At 42.1% G+C, this 20,392-nt stretch overlaps 1 protein-coding gene across 1 annotated transcript in view; it reads left to right on the top strand.

Annotated features, from left to right (window-relative positions):
• FOXN3 (forkhead box N3) overlaps window positions 1-20,392 on the top strand; it is a 130,582-nt gene that overhangs the window by 96,189 nt on the left and 14,001 nt on the right. Inside the window, exon 5 of the mRNA XM_084270619.1 lies at window positions 11,005-11,070. Within this exon, the coding sequence (XP_084126745.1) occupies window positions 11,005-11,070 (66 nt within the window). The remainder of the gene's footprint in view (window positions 1-11,004; window positions 11,071-20,392) is intronic.

Below are 20,392 nucleotides of genomic sequence, written 5' to 3'. Positions count from 1 at the left end.
TTGTATTCTGCCCATTCCTTACTCCTCCAGTCATCTTGCCTGTCAGCTAACAGCGATTCAGAGTCCGAGTTTGAACAGGATCACTCATAGCAAATCAGAGGTTGGCAGAAGTGGAATTGTGTGTATCCCCTTGTTCTTTCTTAATTAAAACATGAGAGTTAATACTAAGTAAAAGGTTGTTTTCAAGTGTTTGGATAAAACAGAGCTACAGGATACCAGTTTGGCACTTAAAACCATCCAAGGGCCCTGTGAATGCAACTTTGCTGCAGAGCCTTTGCCTTCGTGCTCACTCTCTAGAGACACAAGTTCTCTCACCACATTTTGGTTCACGGCATTTCATATATCTGATTTTGATATGTTTTAGTGAAAAATCCCTGCAAAGCCAATATAGAAGTTATACATTTGGTACTGTATAGCACAGATGGTACTAAATTGTTGCATTAGCAAGTGTTTACTGGAAGAGGTGTGTATGCAACTGAACTCAAGGAAAATATAAGTAACAGCAAATTTAGTATTTTTTTCACATTTGCAACATATCTTCTACAAAATCTCTTATATGAAGCATTGTAGGAAGAAACAAACAAATAAAAACCCTAATAAGTAGGATGTGATGTTTAATCTAAACAAAATGTGTTGCAGTTGTATTTTAAATAAATCCTATTATTACATATGCTATTTAGCCAAGTTAAAGCTCCTACCCAAGGCTGACTAATTTCACTCTTAAAGTCTTTTCAGTGTTCAGGCAGCTTATCTCCACTGCCTTGCTTTTAGCAGGAGCTTTCACTAAAAATGGCCAATATGGTCTCAGAATATTGATTGTTGTAAGTAGACAGTAATTCTGCTACTCGATTGGTTATCTTGTAGATATCTGCAGTGGGAATGTCAAGCTTTTCAAAGGCTGTCTTTGTTTTCATATTTCATAATAATCTTCAAAGATGACATTGCTTCCTGCACTGCCTTACCATTGGCCTCTGTCTCATCCCTCAGCTTCCTTGGGAAGCTCCCCAGAAAAAAGAATTAACAGTCAAAAGCCTGAAACGCTGGACTCCCACTCTTACATAGTTTCTTTTATTTGAAAATAAAAGTTTAGAAGGAATACTGCAGAAGACTGGAAGCAGTTTCATCAGGTGATGGCAGTGTTGCCTGGGCTGTCGTCCTTCCTCCATTGATTTCCTTCTGAGAAGCAGAAGAGCAGCTTGTTCCAGCCAAGTTGAACATCACTCCCTGTGGAGAGCGCTCAGCCATCGTCATCCACAGACCTGAGCCAGTCTTCAGCATCTCCATGTACGGGCTGGGTCTGGCTCACAGGAGTGCAGAATAACGATGGTCAAGTGCTGTGATGGAAACTAGGCTTCAGTCTGCTTCGGTTTGTTTGGGTAAGCTGGTGTCCAGTCCTGTTGGTCTTTGATGCAAAAGGTTGGCAAGGGGGAAAGAGCTGCCCCAGAAGGGATTTCCAGTGTGTTTAATAACAGGCTTTCAAAACTCGTAATTTGATTTATTAGTTCATTATTGATTCATGCTAGTGACTGTTAGTCGGTCTCCATCTTAGGAAGAAGGGAACTAAATGATAGACTTTGTTTTTTCTTTATAAGATGCCTGTCTGTCTTGGACATAATTCTACAAGCAGAAAGTAATCTCTTGTCTTAGGTGTGACTTTAATCGAGAATTAGCACCAAGGCACCTCCATTTATTCACTGTCTCTCCTAGGGAAAAAAGACCTGATCTAGAACCAGAAGGCAAGCGTGGGCTGGCTGTGGGCTCTGGAGTGGACCTCCAGCAGCCCATGTGCCTGCCTGTCTGCATACCTGCTAATTGGTTGTGCTTATGCTGTGTTTTTTAACATACTTCTGGTGGCAATGATTGCTGTGTGTCTACATCCACACCTTGAAGCCCATCACACATCAGAGTAGGAACTGTTGGGCTTGGAGCCAATTTTCCCAGCCTTTCCTATGTTCACAAAGAAGCCCCTGTGCACAGACCTCCCTAAAATGTGGGCCACTGTCTTTCTCTGATTCTCCCAGTCCCCAGCATATGAGGTGCTGCCAGCTGGCACCTCTCTGCACCTTCCTGTCTGGATCTGCCCTGCTGTCCTACAGTGAAAAGCAGAAGAGAGGAAGCAAGAATCTGGACAGAAGTTTATATGCAGGCAGGGGAGTGCAACAGGAGAGGGTGAGGCCACTTGCAAGCCAGGTCTTGCACGGCTTACTCACTGGCTTTCCTTCACAGTCCCATGGTTCAAGTGCTGCCAGAGTAGCCTTTGGCCAAGTCCTCTGCTTTATACCGGGAGTCTTGCTTACGTGCTTAAGGCTTCTGCCACAGAGCTCAGGCCAGCTGCGTGTGACAGCTGTGAGATTACATCACCACTCCACACTGCATGTGGTGTGAGACTCCAGCTCTTCTCCACTCTCCTCCAAGTGCAGATAGGCACTGAGCTTCAGGCATCCCGCCTGACTTCAGCAGCTCAGGGCACATCACGTGCTGGAAGCTGAAAGGTGTCTTTCAGCATCCGTAGCACTCTGCCTGTAAGCGTTTTGCAGGTTGCCTTTGTCATGTAGTGGTGTGAGGTCTGGTCGTGGAGTGTCAGACAACATCGTGGTGCTTCTGCAGGTTTCTGTAGATAAGCCTCTCTGCAAATAGGCTTTACATGCATGGTTTCTTCATGACTCTGGTTTTGTGCTCTTTCCCACTCTGCCATAGAGTTTTGCAGAGACCTTCCCTAGGGAAGCACAGTTTGGAAGGCAGCTTCTGAAGAGTCCCTTTCCCTGAGTCACACTGTCAGCAGCAGCGCTGCTCACATTCAAATGTAATTTATTCCAGGTCCTGTTAGAAGAGTTTTCCCAAAATACCATTGCTCTGCTGCTCAGAAGTGTTCTGGTTACCGTTCTGTCTTGAGCCAATGTTGCTTTACTCAAACTGTCTTTAAACTTAACAGTTCTATGTGCTTCCCCCCTGCATCCCATGGTCCACCTCAGTGTATTGACAGTCTTTCTTTTCTGTCTTTGTTTTGCTTAGCCAAGCTCTCTCTGTTTTCTCTTCTGAAGTAATTTTCTATGTCAGTTCAGTTGTCCAGCTCATTTTTTTTAGCTTTTTTTGGGGGGGGTTGTTTTTTTTGTTTCGGGTTGGGTTTGTTTCGGGGGGGGGAGCAGGGTGGGAGGGATGTTTTGGGGTTTTTTTTCCCCAAAGAATGAGTCTTTCCTACTTTTCTCAGGATACAAGTCGGAGTGAGCTCTTCACACTATGACTTGCAGAAGCTGCTCCCTCTCCCATGCTGAGGGCTGGACCTCCTCAGCCCAGGCTGTTTCACAGAGGTTCCAGAGGAACCATTTAGTTGATCAGAACTTGCTCTTTGCAAATCATAGATCTTAAACAAAATCAGGCTTGCAGTTACCCTTCCAGTTAATCTAAACTGAATCGCTTCGTGGTCCCCTCTTCCAAAGTCATCCTCATTACTTAGATAAAGAGCAGAAAAGAATCCAATCTTGTTCCTTCCTTCAGCAAAATGGATAAAGAAGCTCATCAGCTGTCACATCCAGGAATAAGTGGCCTTACCATGGTTAATAGTATTTGTTCTCCAGTCTGTGAAGTTGACTGTGAAGTTAGTCTCCTGTGTTGACATAATTCCCTTTTCTTTAATGATGCACAGATCTATCTGGATCCATACCTGGTGCAAAACATCAAGAACAGTCCCTGTTTCTCTCTCAGAAGTCTTCTTTGACCATCTTTCCACAGCATTTCCAAACATTTTCTGTTTTATCCTGTTTCTGCTGTGATTATTGCATGACAGTACCCATATAAGCCCCGTATTTCTTTCTCTGCAAAAGCACAGACCTTTTGACACCTGTTTCAGTAATAATTGCCGTTCCACTCTGTTTGTGAATTTTCCTGTAATAACACTAGTTCCTTGAATTCCTCTTTTATTCTGTCAGTCTGCCTGCGTTATTAGCACTCAGTATTTTAGCTGCTGGTTTTTTCATTCATCTTTTCTGCTCTTGTTTTTGGCTTTGGAGTGCATTTGGCTCCCTAGCTAGACTATATACAGTCCTTTCTCTGGCCGTGTCACGTGCCTAACCCCTTTTCTCATCATTAGTAGCTTTTTTTTCCCTTCAAATCGCTGAAATACCTTTCTCACTGCTGTTTTTCATGTTCATCTGATGTTTTCCACATTGCTTTCTGTGGAATTTATGTTTGTCTCAAGCCCTCACTTGCCAGATTCGTGCTGTGAGTTATGCCATGGTGGTTCCAGTAGTTGGGATGTTTGGGTGAAGCCCTCCTGAAGACTCATCGTACGTTGAAAGTAGCTGAAAGCCACCTGCAGAAACAGTGGCTGAGAGATGGGGGGGCACTGTAGGCATTTCTCCAAAGTTCCCTTGGGCTATGTGAGATGCATTGGTTCTTTTCCATGCCCTCCGCTTGCTAGACTGGTAAGACATAACTCACTTCTCAAGGTCTGGATATAGTGTGAGGAGGAAACAAGTGCTTACACCACACACTTGTATGGGACAGTAAGATACAGCTTATTTGGTCTTAAATGGTCAGAGTTCTTGTAGAGGTTTTCTCCTGCCAGCCATCTTCCCACTTTGCTGGAAGAAAAGCCTATTTTCAGCAGCAGGGTCATGATTTGAGCTCGAGCAATGATGACCTCCATGTCCCAGCTAGAGGTCACACACATGTGCATAGAAGGGGTGAAGAATGTGTTGGTGTATCCTTTGGTCAAAAAAAGATAATGTGTGTTACCTGTAAGGCCACGAGGAGATACAGCCCTCATAATCCCACCTTCTACTGTAGAAGCTGAGCCTACAGTAGTCAGTTAAGTCAGTTAAGAAATTCCTGATCACAAATTAGGTAAGTACATGATGGAACAGCCGATTGTTTCTTCCCCTGTGCTGGGCTCACTGGCCTGTGTTTCTCAGGCTGATGTTTCCTGTTCAGAACTACAAGCTGCACAGACTGGATGGAGTCAAACAAGACTTTGCTGTTACCTTTGTGATGGGGAAATTTTATTTTCAAATCCTTCAGCGCTGAGAGTTTGTTTGCCAACAAAATTAAGTTTGCCATTAATGTACAGCAAAAGGAAAAGTTATTTTAAAGATAATGGAACAAATGCCAAGCAAGTATCTCTGCCCTGTTTTTAAGCAGAGAATGTATTATAGTATGTCATTTTTATGTATAAGTTGTATATCTCATCTCTCTTCAGTCATCTGTTCTGAAAAGATTTTTATCTTTTATCTGTGTTGTGAGTCAGTCTTTTAACAGTTAATTGATCTTAATCCTTACTACTGAGATGAAAAGTTAGAGGATGATATGTTTTGGTTTCATACAGCTTTGCAAATGACAGATGAACCTCTTGAGTCTGGGCATGTGGAAGATCTTCTGTAACTCTTGCTCCTACCTTTTTATTAAAGCTAGTATTTTAACAAGAATGCATATTGTAACTGCTTGTTTATACAGTTTTTCAGCTGATGAAATGGTATTGTTAGAGAATGGAAATTGTATGTGTAGCTTCTTGATAGAAATTTAACAAACAGAGGAGCAGGAAGAAGGTTTTGGTTACAAATGTTCTGTATTTCTTGCAGATGAGAGCTGTCAGAATAATGTGTGCCATAGCTGACGTGGCAGTGCCAGCAATTAACTTAAAAACAGGAAAAAGCAGTGGTTCGTTTAGACCCGAACCTTTCTTCTGTGTCTCATACTAGATCCTTCCTAAGGACTGGGAGAACCACTGTGACTGCCAGACCCGTTTTGTATTGCTAGTGAAATTGCTTCCTCCTGGCCTCTATTCTATAGCTTCCAGAATTCTCATTCTTGGTCTTTCGTGCCCTGTCGTTGAGGTATGAATATAATTTCTTGTTTCTTCCCAAGATGGTTGTAAATCCTGTTGGTTTACTGTACACTTCCACAAGTATCCTGTTTATTTTAAGAGCTCTACTCAACCTTGTTTAAATGTTTCAGAAGTGGACTCAGTGGCATCCTACGCTAAGGAGTCTGACAGTACTTACAGTTCTCTTTAGGTATTTCTTTCAGTCATGCACATTGCAGTTTGATTTTCACACCGTTGCTCTTTTTCTGTCATCAGGCAAAATAAATTAGAAGTAGAAAAGCCAAAAAAAAAAAAAAACCCAAACAAACAAAACAGGGGAAAAAAGCCTTGACTCTACTAATTATTTTCTATCTCTTTGACCTAATGTGACTCGTGCCATGGTTAACTGTCATGATGTGGGGAGGGAAAAGGAACATCTCTTAACAGACAAGTTAAATAGGGGCAAGCTGCTATTTGCTCTGTTGCAGTTTAGTAAGCCTGAAGGTAAGAGGTAGAAGACACAGAGTGTTGCTTTTGCAACATTTTCCTGATTCTGAAAATTGGAAATATCAAAGAATCAAATCACAAAACACGAGTAGGAATGGGCTGTGCTAGGAACAGGGGCAGAGATTAAAAAGGCTGATGTTGTAGAAGAGGAATAAACTGGACTTCAGAGTGCAGTGGCAATAAGTTATATGCATTCCATCTACAGTAGAGCATTTGAATGAAAAAAGCAGTGCATAATGCTGAGAAAGAAGTAGGAGGGGCAACAACTAGCATAGTAAATGGTGAAGTGAAATTCCTTACAAGAGTAGTTCTATTTTAAATGCAGTAACTTTAAATTAAAAGAAGATCTTATAAATTCCTTCCTGATGAGATAACATGGCAATAGCTGTAGTGTACAGATGGTGCATTTTATTTACTAACTTTTTTTTACGTCAGTTGGCAGTAACATTTTAGTAGTACCTAAATATGCATCTTAAGTGCCTCTCTGTAGGCATCTGTGCTGGAAAATTCAGGCCATGGTTGCTTTGAACTGCTTCAACTGCTGTTTTCTTTAAAACCTTATAGTATGGCTGTAAAAATAAATATCCTCTAGCAAAATCAAGAGGGACTGTGTTACTCTAATTTTTATTACGATTTAGTTGGAAGGGAATGGATTTGAAGCATTCAGTGAAAACAGATCAAAGTTTGAAATGAAAATATCAAAATAGTATGAATGAGTATAAAACACTTCCTCTATGAAATTAACTCAGATCAGACATCACAGCATGATAAAAGGACAGCTGTCACATCCGTCTTTCTCAGGTACCTGTTTGGTTTTTATTACTTTTTGTCCATTCTAGAATAAACGGTCTGCTACCCCAGGGTTATCTGCATTGCTGAATGTTTGCATGTAATCTCATGCCAAGGTATTTCATGCCTACTGTGTCGCCGCTTCCACGTGCCTGTGCAGGACGGGTTCTGATCTGTACAGGTAACGTGCAGAGCAGAGCTTGGCTCAAAGCACATCTTGACAATGTGCATAATCCCACAGAGTGATAAATCATAGGTTAGTTCCTCAGAGAAAGAACTAGATGCTCTTTACCAATTTGGTGCTTACTTTTGAACACTTGGCTGAGCAGGGCCTTGAATCCAAAATGCAGTAAACAGACGTGCCATAAGGTTTGTGACTTACTTGTATCACCTTCCTGGAATGAAGTTCTGTCTTTGAAAGCAGTGCTGGCAAAAGCCACAGTAGGCTCTCACTGCAAGGGAAGTACTGCAGCTGTGGTGGCTTTGAACTGCGTTGGGAAGTAAGCCTTTGTGCCCCGCAAGGTCCTGTTAACTGCCTGAGGTTTCTTCGAGGCTTTTTCTGATACCCCAATTAGTCACATGGTGAATGAGGAACCAAGCACTGAAACACCAGAATGTAGCATAAAGCACCCTCTGCAGAGACAGCAGTTGTCTGGTGGAGACAACTGTGACTGCTGGCAATTTTTGTCACTGTTTTTTGTCACTCTCTGATGATGCCTCTTTGAAACTTTGTCATATTTGTCCTTTTTCATACAACACCCACAGTCCTTCCTTTCCTTTGCTGTTCCTTACTTTCTTCTTGCTCTGGGAAAGTTGGGCATCTTCTCCTTCCCACTAGGAAAAAATGAGCTTCCAGTTCATGTACGCATTCTATTCACCACTTTAATTAGCGAAAAGACACCAGAATGCATTCATTTAAATACTTAATTTTCTAAACTCTGAAACTTCGTATGTAGTTATTTTTAACCTGGTTTCCTAGGGAAGGATGTTCCTGCAATCATTTTTCACTAACCACCCACTGTTAATAACTTCAGGAGCCCTTGTGTTGATCACAGACTCGAGGCAGGGCAGAGATGTTATGAAATCCAAGGCTGGCAGGCAGGTGGAAGGGAGACAATCCAGTTCCCAGGCTGGTCGGGCTGCCACGTGAGGCCAGCCCTTACTGGTAAAAGGGAGAGCATCCGCACAGAAGAGACTTCTGGAAGACACCAGCTGTGGGGTGTCAGGGGACAGGGCCATCAGCATGTGGTCACCCACCGGTGGGTACCAGGAGTCTAAGTCTAAGCAAGAAACGTCAGTCCAAGCAAAGGCACCCTTCATTCGCCTGCCTTCACTGCAGCTCCTCGTGACTTCTTCTTGATATCCATCTCAGGAGAACACCTCCAAACAGCTACCGTAATCGCTGTGCCAGAACAAGCTGGCCTTTCGATGTGTCCTCAGACATTGCTTCTGCACCTCTTTGTGTGGTCTCTGACTGCTGGCCCTCAGCCTTTGTCCTTGTGCACCAAGTCCCTCCTTTTTCTTTTCTCTCTGCAGAAGGCTAACCGGAAGCACCCTGGGTGCATGTCTTCAACCCTCTTACTTCTGCCAAGACATTATGGTATAGCTGTCCAGTTTCCTCAAGAATGTATCAATAGATACAGAGCTAGATACCACTGCAGGTGTGGGTGGGCTTGTAATCGTGGTTGTGCTTTGGAAAATAGCTGCTGTGGATGCGGTTGCATCTTGCAAACAACTGATGTTAGGGCCCTGAAGTCTTTACAGGAACACAGGGGTACCATTAGTAGTACCTAAGATGAGCTGGTTGCATCAATTTTCTCTCAAAGCAAAGAGTTTGTTTGACAAACAAAACCCAAAGTCATTAGGGAATGTGTTTTTTTTCTGGTTGTGTCCTGTTACTCTTTCAGGGGTAAAATGTGTGGCACGCTATAGTGCTACCCAGTGGTGGGGCCTTCCCTACAGTAAAACAAAACACAGTTTAGGAATGGCCTAACTTCAGTGCTGAGGTTCACTGTCTGATACAGTAAATTCAACTTCTAACAATCTTCTGCTTCTATGGTATGAAAGAGATGGAAGAATTCTGGTTTGGTTTGGCTTTATTTCTCAGGCTTCTTTGCTTTTTGTCTTGCTTTTTCCCATCGGATAGCTTAGCCCTCTTCGGTGTGACTAACGGGAAGCTCGGTCTGCGCGGGCTGTGTGGCCTGTGGACCCGGGCCTGCACCGTGGCACGTCTTTGGGAGCGAAGCTGCTGGGAAATGGCACTTTCAGCACAGATGCTTGCAGCAGGAATACTGCTTTTGATTGTATCTTCAGGCCTGAGGATGAACATGAGTTGGTAAAGCTGCTTTTCTCGGTAGTCTGCTGGTGACTGTTGGGAAAGGATACTCTGACCTGTCCAGGAGACAGACAGGCGCCTGCTTTCCAGGACCAGGGCATCTTTGACAGGAATTCAGCCTGCTGCTGCTTCAACTTTGGTTGTACACTTGCTGCGACACTGTTGCTCTGTTTAAAGTTTCAGCAATTAATAGTAATCGAGTAGCCAAATTGGAAGTTTGTTTCCAGTTACTGACAGGAAAATAGTACACAGTTAAACTAATGTAAAATCATCCTTTTTTATTATTATTGTTAAATATCAATCAAATTAATTTCTGATTTGCTTAAGCAGAGAAGTGAAATCCTCTCTACATCATTTGTGATGTTAATAAATTGCAGGACGTTACACCACCTTGCGTTCCTGGAACTAGGTTTGGAATATAGAGAGGTACAGTAGACATATATTTTTAACAGCAAAAAGTAATTTTCTGACATAATAGCCAAAATCAAGTGCCATGAAGCTATTAGCAGTAAATTGAATTTTTGGGTGTGTAATTTTGTATAAATACTGACAAGCTGACAAAAAAAAAAAAGGAAGAAAACCCAAACACCACACGGGTACTCATTAGTCATTCAGTTTAGCAGCGCAGAGGCAGCAGTCAGCCAGGGTGTGCGTTTGTCTGTCTGCTTCAATTGCACACTTCATTTATTTGGACATGGCATAGGCGGCTTTCTCTGTCACACGGCATCACCGCACCATTAGCAAGTTGCGCCGCAGGGCAGCTGGGACGCTTTGCTGGGGCAGATGTTCTTTTCAGCTTATTCAGTGGCCGTTCTGGGGTTGTTTACTGTTGTCATAGCTACCTACATTGCCATAGCAGCCGAGCTGCTGTGTGTGAAGCAAGTGAATATAGTTATAAAAGGATCATATTTTGTTCTGTCTCTATAACTTACCATCTGTCAACCGACTGTTTGTGATGGATTCAGAAACCAGTTTAAGACTAGCAGCAGCCAGCCAATGATTTTTGCTTATATTAAAGTGACAATGGATGAGGATGCAAATAAGTTGGTGCTTCAATGAAATGCTAGCTTCTCCCCCCCTCCCCACTCCCCCTTAACTGTAGTGGTTTGGCTTCCAACACTTTCTCGAACATCGCTGAAATCCTTATCGACAAATCAGAATGACCGAGTGCCATCTTCTGTGCTTGCTCAGGTGTAGGTGTCCCTACGCTTTCCCACTCTGCTGTCAGCTCACCCCTCTATGTTGCTTCCAAATTGTGATGTCGCACCTGCTTTCACAGATCCTTTGTAATGAAATCTAAACGCTCTGCACAGAATTAAATAGCGAATTCAGGAGGCTAACAGTGAAGATACCGTGCTCCCACGAGCATGGTTGGGTGACGTTGGTCACTGCACCCTGCTTAATAGTAGCAATGGGATCACATGGAAGTTTGGGGGTAAATTCAATGTCTGATCATCAAGCCCTCTGAATAATGAACCTTTTCACTGCAGAGATTTGGTTGAACCTAGAGTTTAGCAACGGGGGCAAGAGGATTAGCCCAGTTGTAAATAATGTATTTATTGGTTGATTTTTCCAGATCCTGACATTGATGCTGCCACTGCCATGATGCTTTTGAATACTCCCCCTGAGATACAAGCAGGTTGTGAGTAGATATTTCTATAGCATATAGCAACATAGACGTGTAAAGTTAATATTCTCTTTTATTAAGTATACAGCGTACCAGATAAAAAGAAGGATTTAATGAAGAAATATAACTTCCCTTGTAGACCCTTACACTTCCTTGACCCTTAAATGAGTATAATTTTGTGGTTCATATTACATTCTTTGTTACATGAATAATAGTCATCCATGATTTCTAATGTAGAAGAGGGGTTATTGTTATTCATGACATACACGTAATTGAGTAACATACTATTATCCATACTGATAGAAAGACCTGGGGCAACAGCCAGGAGAAAGGCAGAGAGAGAAAGAGAGCAAGAGCGCGAAGGGTACACAGCATATGGTTTTGTTTTCATTTTGTTTTGATTTGACTCCCATCGTGTGAGTTACCACAGCCATCTGGATACTTTCCATTCGCTTGGGCACTCTTTCAACTCCTTCCCTGCACACATCCTGCCCCTTTTGCTTTCTTGTTCTGTCTGATGCAAGGCAGCCGTCGGGCTCTGGGGAGCAAGGAAAGGTCTCATTTCCTGCCAATACCGTCCTCCTTGTTCTGTGACCAGACCGGGGTTCTGGTGCTGTGTGTTAACAGTGCACCAAAGGGGCCTTGGCCCACACTGTGCTGGGCTTTGTGAACAGGGCAGGAATCAGCCTGCCCCACAGAGCTTGTGGGGAAGGTATTAGAGGAATCCATAGAGGAATACAGCTGCACAGAAGCAGGGAGTACAAGAAAACAAACATATCTTTGGTCAGCAAGCACAGTAGCAATGCCAAGTGACAGGCAGCTCTAAAAAAAATAAAGGCAGAAGTTAAAATAGAAGCCGTTATCAAGCCTGTCTAGCATCGCTGCTATTGTTCTAGCTCGGGCAACCAAATCCAAATTCCAGGGGAAGCCTTGATTTGCACTTTGATACTCTGCCTGGGGAAGAGAGTCAATTACCATCAAAGCATTTCCTGCGCAGCTAGGAAAGCTATTGTCAGGCTGCTTTGTGACCCTGCCAGAGAAATGCCTCTTGAGCAGCTCCTCACCAGGGAGAGTGCAATGCACCAAGAAACTGCCTGTTCTGGAAAGAGAGAAGAGTGGTCCTTGTCCTCCTCTCCTAACCTGCCTTCAGGGGCTGTGCGTGGTAAAAGGGCAAGCAATCCCAGCTCCCTGTAGGCAGGGAAAAAAGACTTTTTTCTGGGAAGAGAAGGTTTATCGTTGGGCATAGTGGGAAGAATGAAATGAGAGATCTTCAAAGGATCAGAAATCTAAAGAAGCTAGATTTGTGTTTGCAGAGAAAAGAAAAAAAGAAAAAGAAGTTGGGGTAGAATGAGAGTGCAGGGTTAAAAAGGTGTGCAGGACAGGGAAGGAGCCGGAAAGCAGTATGTGCATGGGAGAGGACAGGGAAAACACAGAATAATCTGAACTCCAGGAGGAACTCAAGAGCAGAAGATTGCAGACAAGAAGGGGAGGAGATCCATAGTAAGCTGCAGATTTTTGTCATGTGCACGTTTGCCAGCATTGCAGGTGTTTGTATGGAAGGGATATGGAGACTTGGGCACTGTCATTTCATAGAGGTTATAGCTTGCAGGTTAGTAAATGCTTTCCTGCTATTTTAGTTTGAAGAGGCTGCTCTGAGGAAGGAAATTCTAGCTTTCTACGAGTTTGATGTATCTCTCTCCCCATGTCATCTTCAGAGTGGGCTGTTTTGTCAAGACATTAAAAGTGAGGAGGAGACCAAAGCAGAAAGATTGCTCCTCATTCACATTGCTCCTTCCTTGTCATCTGCAAGTACCAAGGCCTTCCCTTAAACTGGAGTGCAGGGTTTGCTCAGAAGTTCATAAATCCTTCAAAACATTGGGTAGAATTGACTGGTGCCAGGAGGAAAGGACAGAACTTTCTATCATAACCTCAGAGGTCCTTTGAATTGGAAAGGAGAAATATTTCTCCTACCTCTGCATGTGTGAATCGATGCCTGAGGAAGTGCATCAGCCTGTCCTATGGATTGCTGTTGGGTCTCGCTTATCTACCATGTTAGGAGGATCTCAGGCACCTAAAAGCAAATTAATTACTGCTGCACATTAAGAAACAATGGCATAAAAAATCACATTTAAAATTAGTTTTCAAATAAAAGGCAATTGGGCTATAAAATTTTCATCACAATGCTGAGCATCATCCAGAAGCTCACAGTTCATTCTCTGCTCTGTCAGTGCCTACAGTGGTGTGTAAATCAAGCTGTGAATGATCAGGGCAGTAAGCTGGTACTGTTTGATGCCATGAAGATTTAGAGTTCTGTTCATTGTATCAGACTGTGGTGTCAAGCACGTGTTGAATCCATCAGGGCTGTGAAATGCCCCATCTTCCCAGGATAAGATTTGAAGAGGGAGCGATGTAGTTTACAGGTGTTAATCGCTGACTGAAAACACCCTTTTGGTCTGAGAGCCTGTCTCCAAGTGTGCCAGTTCCTTCCACGGCAGAGATGGTCAGATAGAGGCAGAACCTGAGTGTCCTTTCATGGTGTAACTACTTGATAAGTCAGAAGGGTTAAAAGTCCTGTCTATTAAGGCCTTTGCTTGTCCTATATACATTTCACCGTCATTGTGAAATGTGGACACCTCCAGATTGTGAAACAGTCTGGATCCACACTTATGTGGATGGTTACATATGTTGGCTTTTGACTTTGAAGGCATCTTCTTGGATTAAAAACTACCTTTCAGGCAGGATAAAAATCCATGCTTGTCTAGGCAGTGTGGGTGCTAAAAGCATCTTTAGGATCAAGTTAGCTACAGCCAGCATTCAAAGTCTTACTAAAATTTATTCTTCTAATATAGTCTATCAGAAGGGAATCCCATCTCAGTGACATAGAAAATCCAGAGTAAGCTATTCCTGCTTTATAACAGATTGATTAATTGATTAATGATTTTAAATTCCATATCCATGTATGAAACACTGCTAACAAACACACATGAATTCTGAAATAAGCTTTTGCTTTTATATGAAAACTTTAAATTGTGTCCAAGCTGGCACAAACATTGCTTACCCTTTATCCCAATTACAAGGGGCTGTAGTTTTCACACACAAACACACAAAAAAAGGCATAATAAAAGAGTGAAACGCTGTTATTCAGATTGTTTTCTGTTTGTGCAGACCTTACTTTGTAGACTGATGAAATTGATGGTTCACATAGTCACTAAAGGTTGGAAATAATGCAATTATAGTTGGGCCGTTGACATCAGAAATTTCTAAAATATTAACACTTCATGGTATTTTCACAGACCAAATACTTCTAGATTGTAACTAAAGGCAAAAGTTCACCATAGCCTGGTCTGTGCAAGACTACTGAAACATAGAGTCCAGCTGGCACCAAGAATATAGCAATGTGGTGTGCTAACAAAGGGTGTGTGGGAGCATCACTTTAATACCTATTTGCTTCGGTGTGTGGGAGTCCTTGTATTTCCTCAAGTGTTGTACGGTTTGTGTTGGAAAAGAAAAAGCCACTGAAACACCTGCTTTCTTCAGTAGAAGCTATCACAAGTCATGAATACTTTGGGGTTTATTAGTAGCCAGTACATAGATACTAATTCCAAAAGGATTGCACTGGAAGCCCGATTCTCACCTGCAAGGGATGGGTACTGGCAGAGTCATCTTGGGCAGGCTGGTCAGATTCTGGGCCAGTTTACCCTTTTCTTCACAGAGAGGGCGGGGGAAAGGGAGGTGGTGGACAAATGGAAAGGCTCAGTTTAGAAGCCATGGCTCAGTGAACCCATGGATTAGTTTGTACAACTGTTAAAATTTTCAATACTTCAGTTCTTAGCAGTGTCTCAAGTCAGTGTTTTGCCAGCTGTCGCTCAGGTGTGGCACCCCCAGCTCCTAGGAGGGCAGTGCCTTGGGCACGTCGTTGCGCCTCGCCAAACCAGTGTGCTCTGCCACTGGTAACATGGAGAATGGTTTTGGTGGTTTTGCAGTGTGTGTTTTGACTCCTGAGGTTCAGGTCACGCTGAGCGTTGTAAGGAGCAATGCCTTTGTGTTTGTATGGGTGAGGTCGTTCTGAACTTGGAACTGTTCTTCAGGAGGCACCAGTGAGAAGGGAGTGTGTGCAGGGTATTGCTGCTAGTGAAGCAATGCTGTGGTCAGGGTGACTGCACTGGAAATCTTGATTTAATTCAAGAAGCTTAATTCAGAGTTATTATACTGGAAATCTTGATTTAATTCAAGAACCTCCTGACTCAGCGATTCTACACATAGCTTTGAATTCAGGGGTTGTCCTTTGCCTGTTGCTGTATAATTTGTGAATTGCACACAAATACAAGTGCATTGCTCAAGCTGGAGTGTAATGCTGCAAACCGACAGTGGTGGAAATCAGGAAGCTGAGAGCCTTCTCAGCTCTGAAGGTCCAGCTGCTGTTTTTCATACTGCTCACCCAGGTCAGCCAGAAAGTGGTGGCCTTTGGGAGACTTTGCACCATGGGTTATGTGGGTGGTTCCTTACAGGAGCCTGAAGCGCTGTGGTGAAGATGTTTGGGAAGACAGGAGCAATGGGCTTTTGCTGGGTGCTTCATAAAAAGCAGGCTCTCTAAGGGGTAGGTAACAACATCTCTCTGGTTTGGAAGTATTTATTAATCTTTGTCTCAAAGCATATAAAACCCAGAGTAGATGCATATATTTTAGATTTGGTAGGAGAAGAAGGAATTCCCTTAAGAGATCTACTAACACAGTACTGCTGTACTTTCAAAGCTAATGCAAGTGGGTTGTATATAGGGAAGATACATTGACAGGAGCCAAGAGAAAAAATTGAAAGAATTGCATTAATAACAAGGCAGAAATCCTCCCAATAGGATCATAGAGAACCTGCTGTTTTCTTGGGACAGTTTTATTGTATGTGAAACTTGGTAACTGTAATGCTCCGTGTGTACTGCCTGCAGACAAGTCTCTTATTACACAGCTTTATATCAGAAAATGATAAATCACTGACAGTAAAATGTTTCACAAAGCTATTTTTGATGACAATTCCATATCAAAGTGAAAATTGGGAAAAGGCAATTTCTTAGGGTTGAAACTTTCCATTCCAGTTGCTGGGATTTTTGGGGAATGGCATCCTCAGTTGCTATTAATCATTTATTTTTCTTTTTACACTTAAGTGTTTCAGTATTGTCATTAAAGTGAGGAAGTAGAATTGGAAAGAAAACTTACCTTAATGAAATACTTTCTACGTCTTTCTCCCTGCTCCTCATATTTTGATTTAGCAGCATGGTTTGGTTTACTTTGTTGTTGAGCCATTCCAGCACCAGTAAAATGAAGAATTGCTACTCATGGTTTTCTACTTACACAAAAAATAACTCGGAAGATTGAATTATTTTTACTAAATGTCCTTAGACAAGGTATGAGTCTGATAGGATTATCAGGATACACTTCTCCCAGCTCAAGCTTTTGTTTAGAGTAAATGGCTTGTGGATACATCCTTGATTTGCAGTTTGTTAGGACTATGGACTATGGGATTTAAGAACTGTAAAATTGCCCTTGAGCAATAAAATAGAAGTTAGGCAGATGGCATCAAATTTATGCCTGGGATAAGAGAGTTGAAGTGAATAAAGTTACATGTTTGTCAGATAACATTTGCTTTTGGTAACTTCTGATGTCCCATCAATTATATATCATTAGCAATTCACTGTTTTCACTTACATAGCCTGAGATAAAGTATTCTGCTAAGCACTGTTCTGGAAGAGAGATGGGCAGAAAAAAGCTGAAGCTGACAGATATTAGCAGAAACTCAGTATCTCTTGTCTATAATGATTTCTTCTGTGCTACACAAGACGGGTCAGGGAAGAGAGGCCTGAGATAAATGCATGTGCCACATGATGATGGAAGAGGCAGAGAACCAGTCTGTCCCTACAAGGTACCTTCACACTCTTAATAGTCCACTTCTTTGAAGTTTGTTTTCAATAAATACCATTCAGTCCTACACAGTAGTCTAAATATTGTGTATAATGAAGTGTGTGTTTGTCTTCCAAGTGACAAAAAGAAGATGTTTGTTACCTCTTTGTAATATCCTTGATTTACAAATCACTCTCAGTGCTGATACTTCATTTCACTTTCATGTGCCAACATTAACCAAGAAGCTTGTTTCCTAATTTAGTGAGCTGCTGGGGTGTCAGTGTGTCTGATGGTTCTGTCCATTGAGCATTTCCTTCTCCTTTTCCATGTCAATTTTACCAACTTGCTGTATCCTATGTTAGACAATCAAATCTTCAGGGAGGGACCCAGTCTGACATGGGTTTGACTGTTGTGAACATCTTGGATGCTGTTGTTAGCTCGGGTAGCTGGGGGAAGTTTGCTTCACCTACACACACAGGTGCAAGTAAGAGATTATGGATGTGATCTGTTGAGGGTTGAGATGAAAGAAGTCCACATTTTGGGATATTCTACTCAGGTAGTGTGCACGTAAGACCATGCTTTGAATTAAAATAGTCCTGCTGTGGAGTGATCACGGGGCATGCTACTTATTCCCCACCTCTAGAGGTTGAGTACCTGAACGTACTGTTTTGGTGGCTTCAGATTATGGTATGTTCTCCTAGAAGGCATTCGTTTTATTGTCTGTTAAACCATAATGTGAAAGTTTGCTACAGAAGACAGATTATTTTCCTCCTTGGAGAATTTCAGAGATGCAGTCTTGAGTTTTGACGTTGGACGCATTGCTTGTCTCCATGGTTAGCTGGTGGGGACGTGAAATGCCAGCACAGTCTACTCAAGTTGTGGAATTCCACCAGAGCAGCATAAGACCCCAAAATTATTTCCCCCTTCATGGAGCAAATTAGGGGTAGATTTAAAACCAGTACACGGTTTAGCTCTACTCCAGTGGAATTATTTACTGTGTTTAAGCTTCCTGAGAGCAGACTGAGATGCAGTGCCCTCTTGAAAACATAGCAGTGCTGAAAGGTGAATAATGATTTTGTTGGTTTAGACACTTTGTGTTTCACTAGGAGCATTTTGTGAAGGTGGAAGCCTTTGTGGAAGAGATGCACAGATCTTTTTGCATTGTTTTCTTGAGCTGCATTTCTCAGACATAAACGTCTCTCGGCACTTGCACAGAAAAGGTGTAAATTACATTTCACACTTCTGCCTGGGAATTGGAAAGCATGTAACCTGCCTGTACTGTTGGCTAAAGAAGCATTAGAAAAAAGGGAGCCTGGACTGTAAGGTGTTAGTCCAGACTGGCACTGATTGATGATATGGCTTAGAGTAAATTATCTTACCTCCACACCTTGAATCTTCAATCTGAAATATAAATACCTCACCTCAAAGTAAGGGTTTGAACCGTAATTAAAGCTTGTAAGGCATAAATGTATCTTTGGAATAAAAGCACCGTGTATTTTCCAGTAAATAATCCACAAACCTTCAAAAGTACCAACATGTGGAAATAATTCCTTGGATAACAAGTAACCATCTTCATACAGCCTGCCCAAAGGCAGGGAGAGTGTCTGGGTACCAGGGACAATCTATTGGCAGTTTATAGACAAAGAATATTATTTTTTAAAAAATAATTACTGTCCTTTTGTGAAGGATGAGTATCGATGCTTTAAATGCTGTAAGTAGAGATGCATGAGCAATAGAGATCAGTCTTACAGTGGCACTTTTTTATGTGGATAACTATTAATTAATACCTTCTACTGTTGATTTATATTGATCCTACTTTTCATTTTATGTTTAGAATGTTGCAGAAACAAATTTACTAGCAAGTTGTGGTGGTTTGGCACTAGTTCACTGAAAGGATGCACTGCATTGTCTAGTGTCCACGTTCAGTTGATCCCTTCCATGCGTGTCTGTCTGCATAACTGAGCTAGTGATGTCGTGGTATCGCTGTGTCATAATTCAGGGAGTTTTGGGAAACAAAGATAGGTAGCAATAACACTGCCATTGCAAGCTAAAACAGTTACTGAATTCTGAGTGGTGATTTCAGTATACAGAGGCTATGGTGAACTTCAGAGAATGGTTAGAATCCCAGAGTCGTAGTTCCAGCCTCTGACTGCACGAATAGTCCTACTGTTGTGGATCAGCCTTGCAGTGAGTGGTGGCATTCTGGACAGACCAGAGTTTCATAGGCAGGAGTAGGTACTGAGTTGCCTCCTTGGGGATATTTTCAGAGGACAGCAAACCTCTTTTTTTTTCTTAAGCCATTGTTATTTCCTGAAGACCAGATGAGGAGAATATCTGTCTGTGTGTACGTGTAAGCTGTGAGACTTGGCAGTCTGTTTTATATATATAAGAGGGCTGGGAAAAAGGGAACTAGAAGAAGGGAAAAAAGAAAAGCCTTGAGAAAATATTCTTGGAGAAGTACTGGGAAAGGGAACAGAATCTTTTAAAGAAGCCATGGAATTTGTCAATAAGGCAGAAGGAGATGGTGAAGGGATAAGATAAGCATCAGCAAACTCTGCCAATAGAGCAGGATAATTAGGTAACCATGGAGAGAAGAGTTTGGGCATCAAGGAGCCCAGTGCTCCTTTTTCACAATAGGTCTTTCAGTTTGCTTTGAAGTTCTATATGTATATATATTTAGGCAACATCTGTAGCCAACTAATACATGGCTCTGTGTGTAAGCATAAATGTTTCAATTCGCTAGGAAACTCTGTGGCTTGTAGCAGTATTAGGAGAAAATTCTCAGATCTTTTTTTGGTCAAAACTCCTTGGGTTTGGTTGGTTGTTTTGTTTTTTTTAATGGGACTTAGCAAATTAAGAGCAGCTATACTGTGTAGTGTGGTACAAAATCTGTCCTTCTCAAAAGCCTGTTGCAAAAACCGTGCCTATTGGAAATGATGTCATTTCATCGATCTTTTGATATTCAGCAGGTTTATCTGTTGCTTCGAATTCACCTGTTAAGTGTGCATTTTAGGTTAGCCATATCCTTGAGCAGACAGCTTTTGTTTCATTTATTTTGGCCATCTTAAGGTCATGCTGTTGAAATGAATATAGTAAGAAAGTCAGATTTTGGCGTTTTCAGCAAGATAACATCCCTCTACAGTATCTAGAAACCCAAGCATCGGAGCATTGAAAGCCTGATAGTGTCCCCTGAGTCAAACAGATTGGATCGATTTCACATAATCTAGTGCTGGAAGAAAAAGTGCACAAAGCAGTGAAGTATAAATAGCAGAAAGCAATTTTAAAATTATTTTGGTCATTGAAAGATGACCCCAGTCGTTATAAAGTAGGTTCTGTAATTTTAGCCATTTGAGGCTGTACTTAAGCACCTAAATATAAACGACCTATTCTTCTGAGGTGTTGAAAAGCAAGGGTGGGTGTAACACAGTGACAGGATTTGATTAGGGGGT

Source organism: Gallinula chloropus (assembly GCF_964237585.1).
Source record: "Gallinula chloropus genome assembly, chromosome: 14".
NCBI lineage: Eukaryota > Metazoa > Chordata > Aves > Gruiformes > Rallidae > Gallinula > Gallinula chloropus.
The sequence above is the reverse complement of the archived record's forward strand: the minus strand, read 5'-3'. Positions and strand labels throughout refer to the sequence as shown.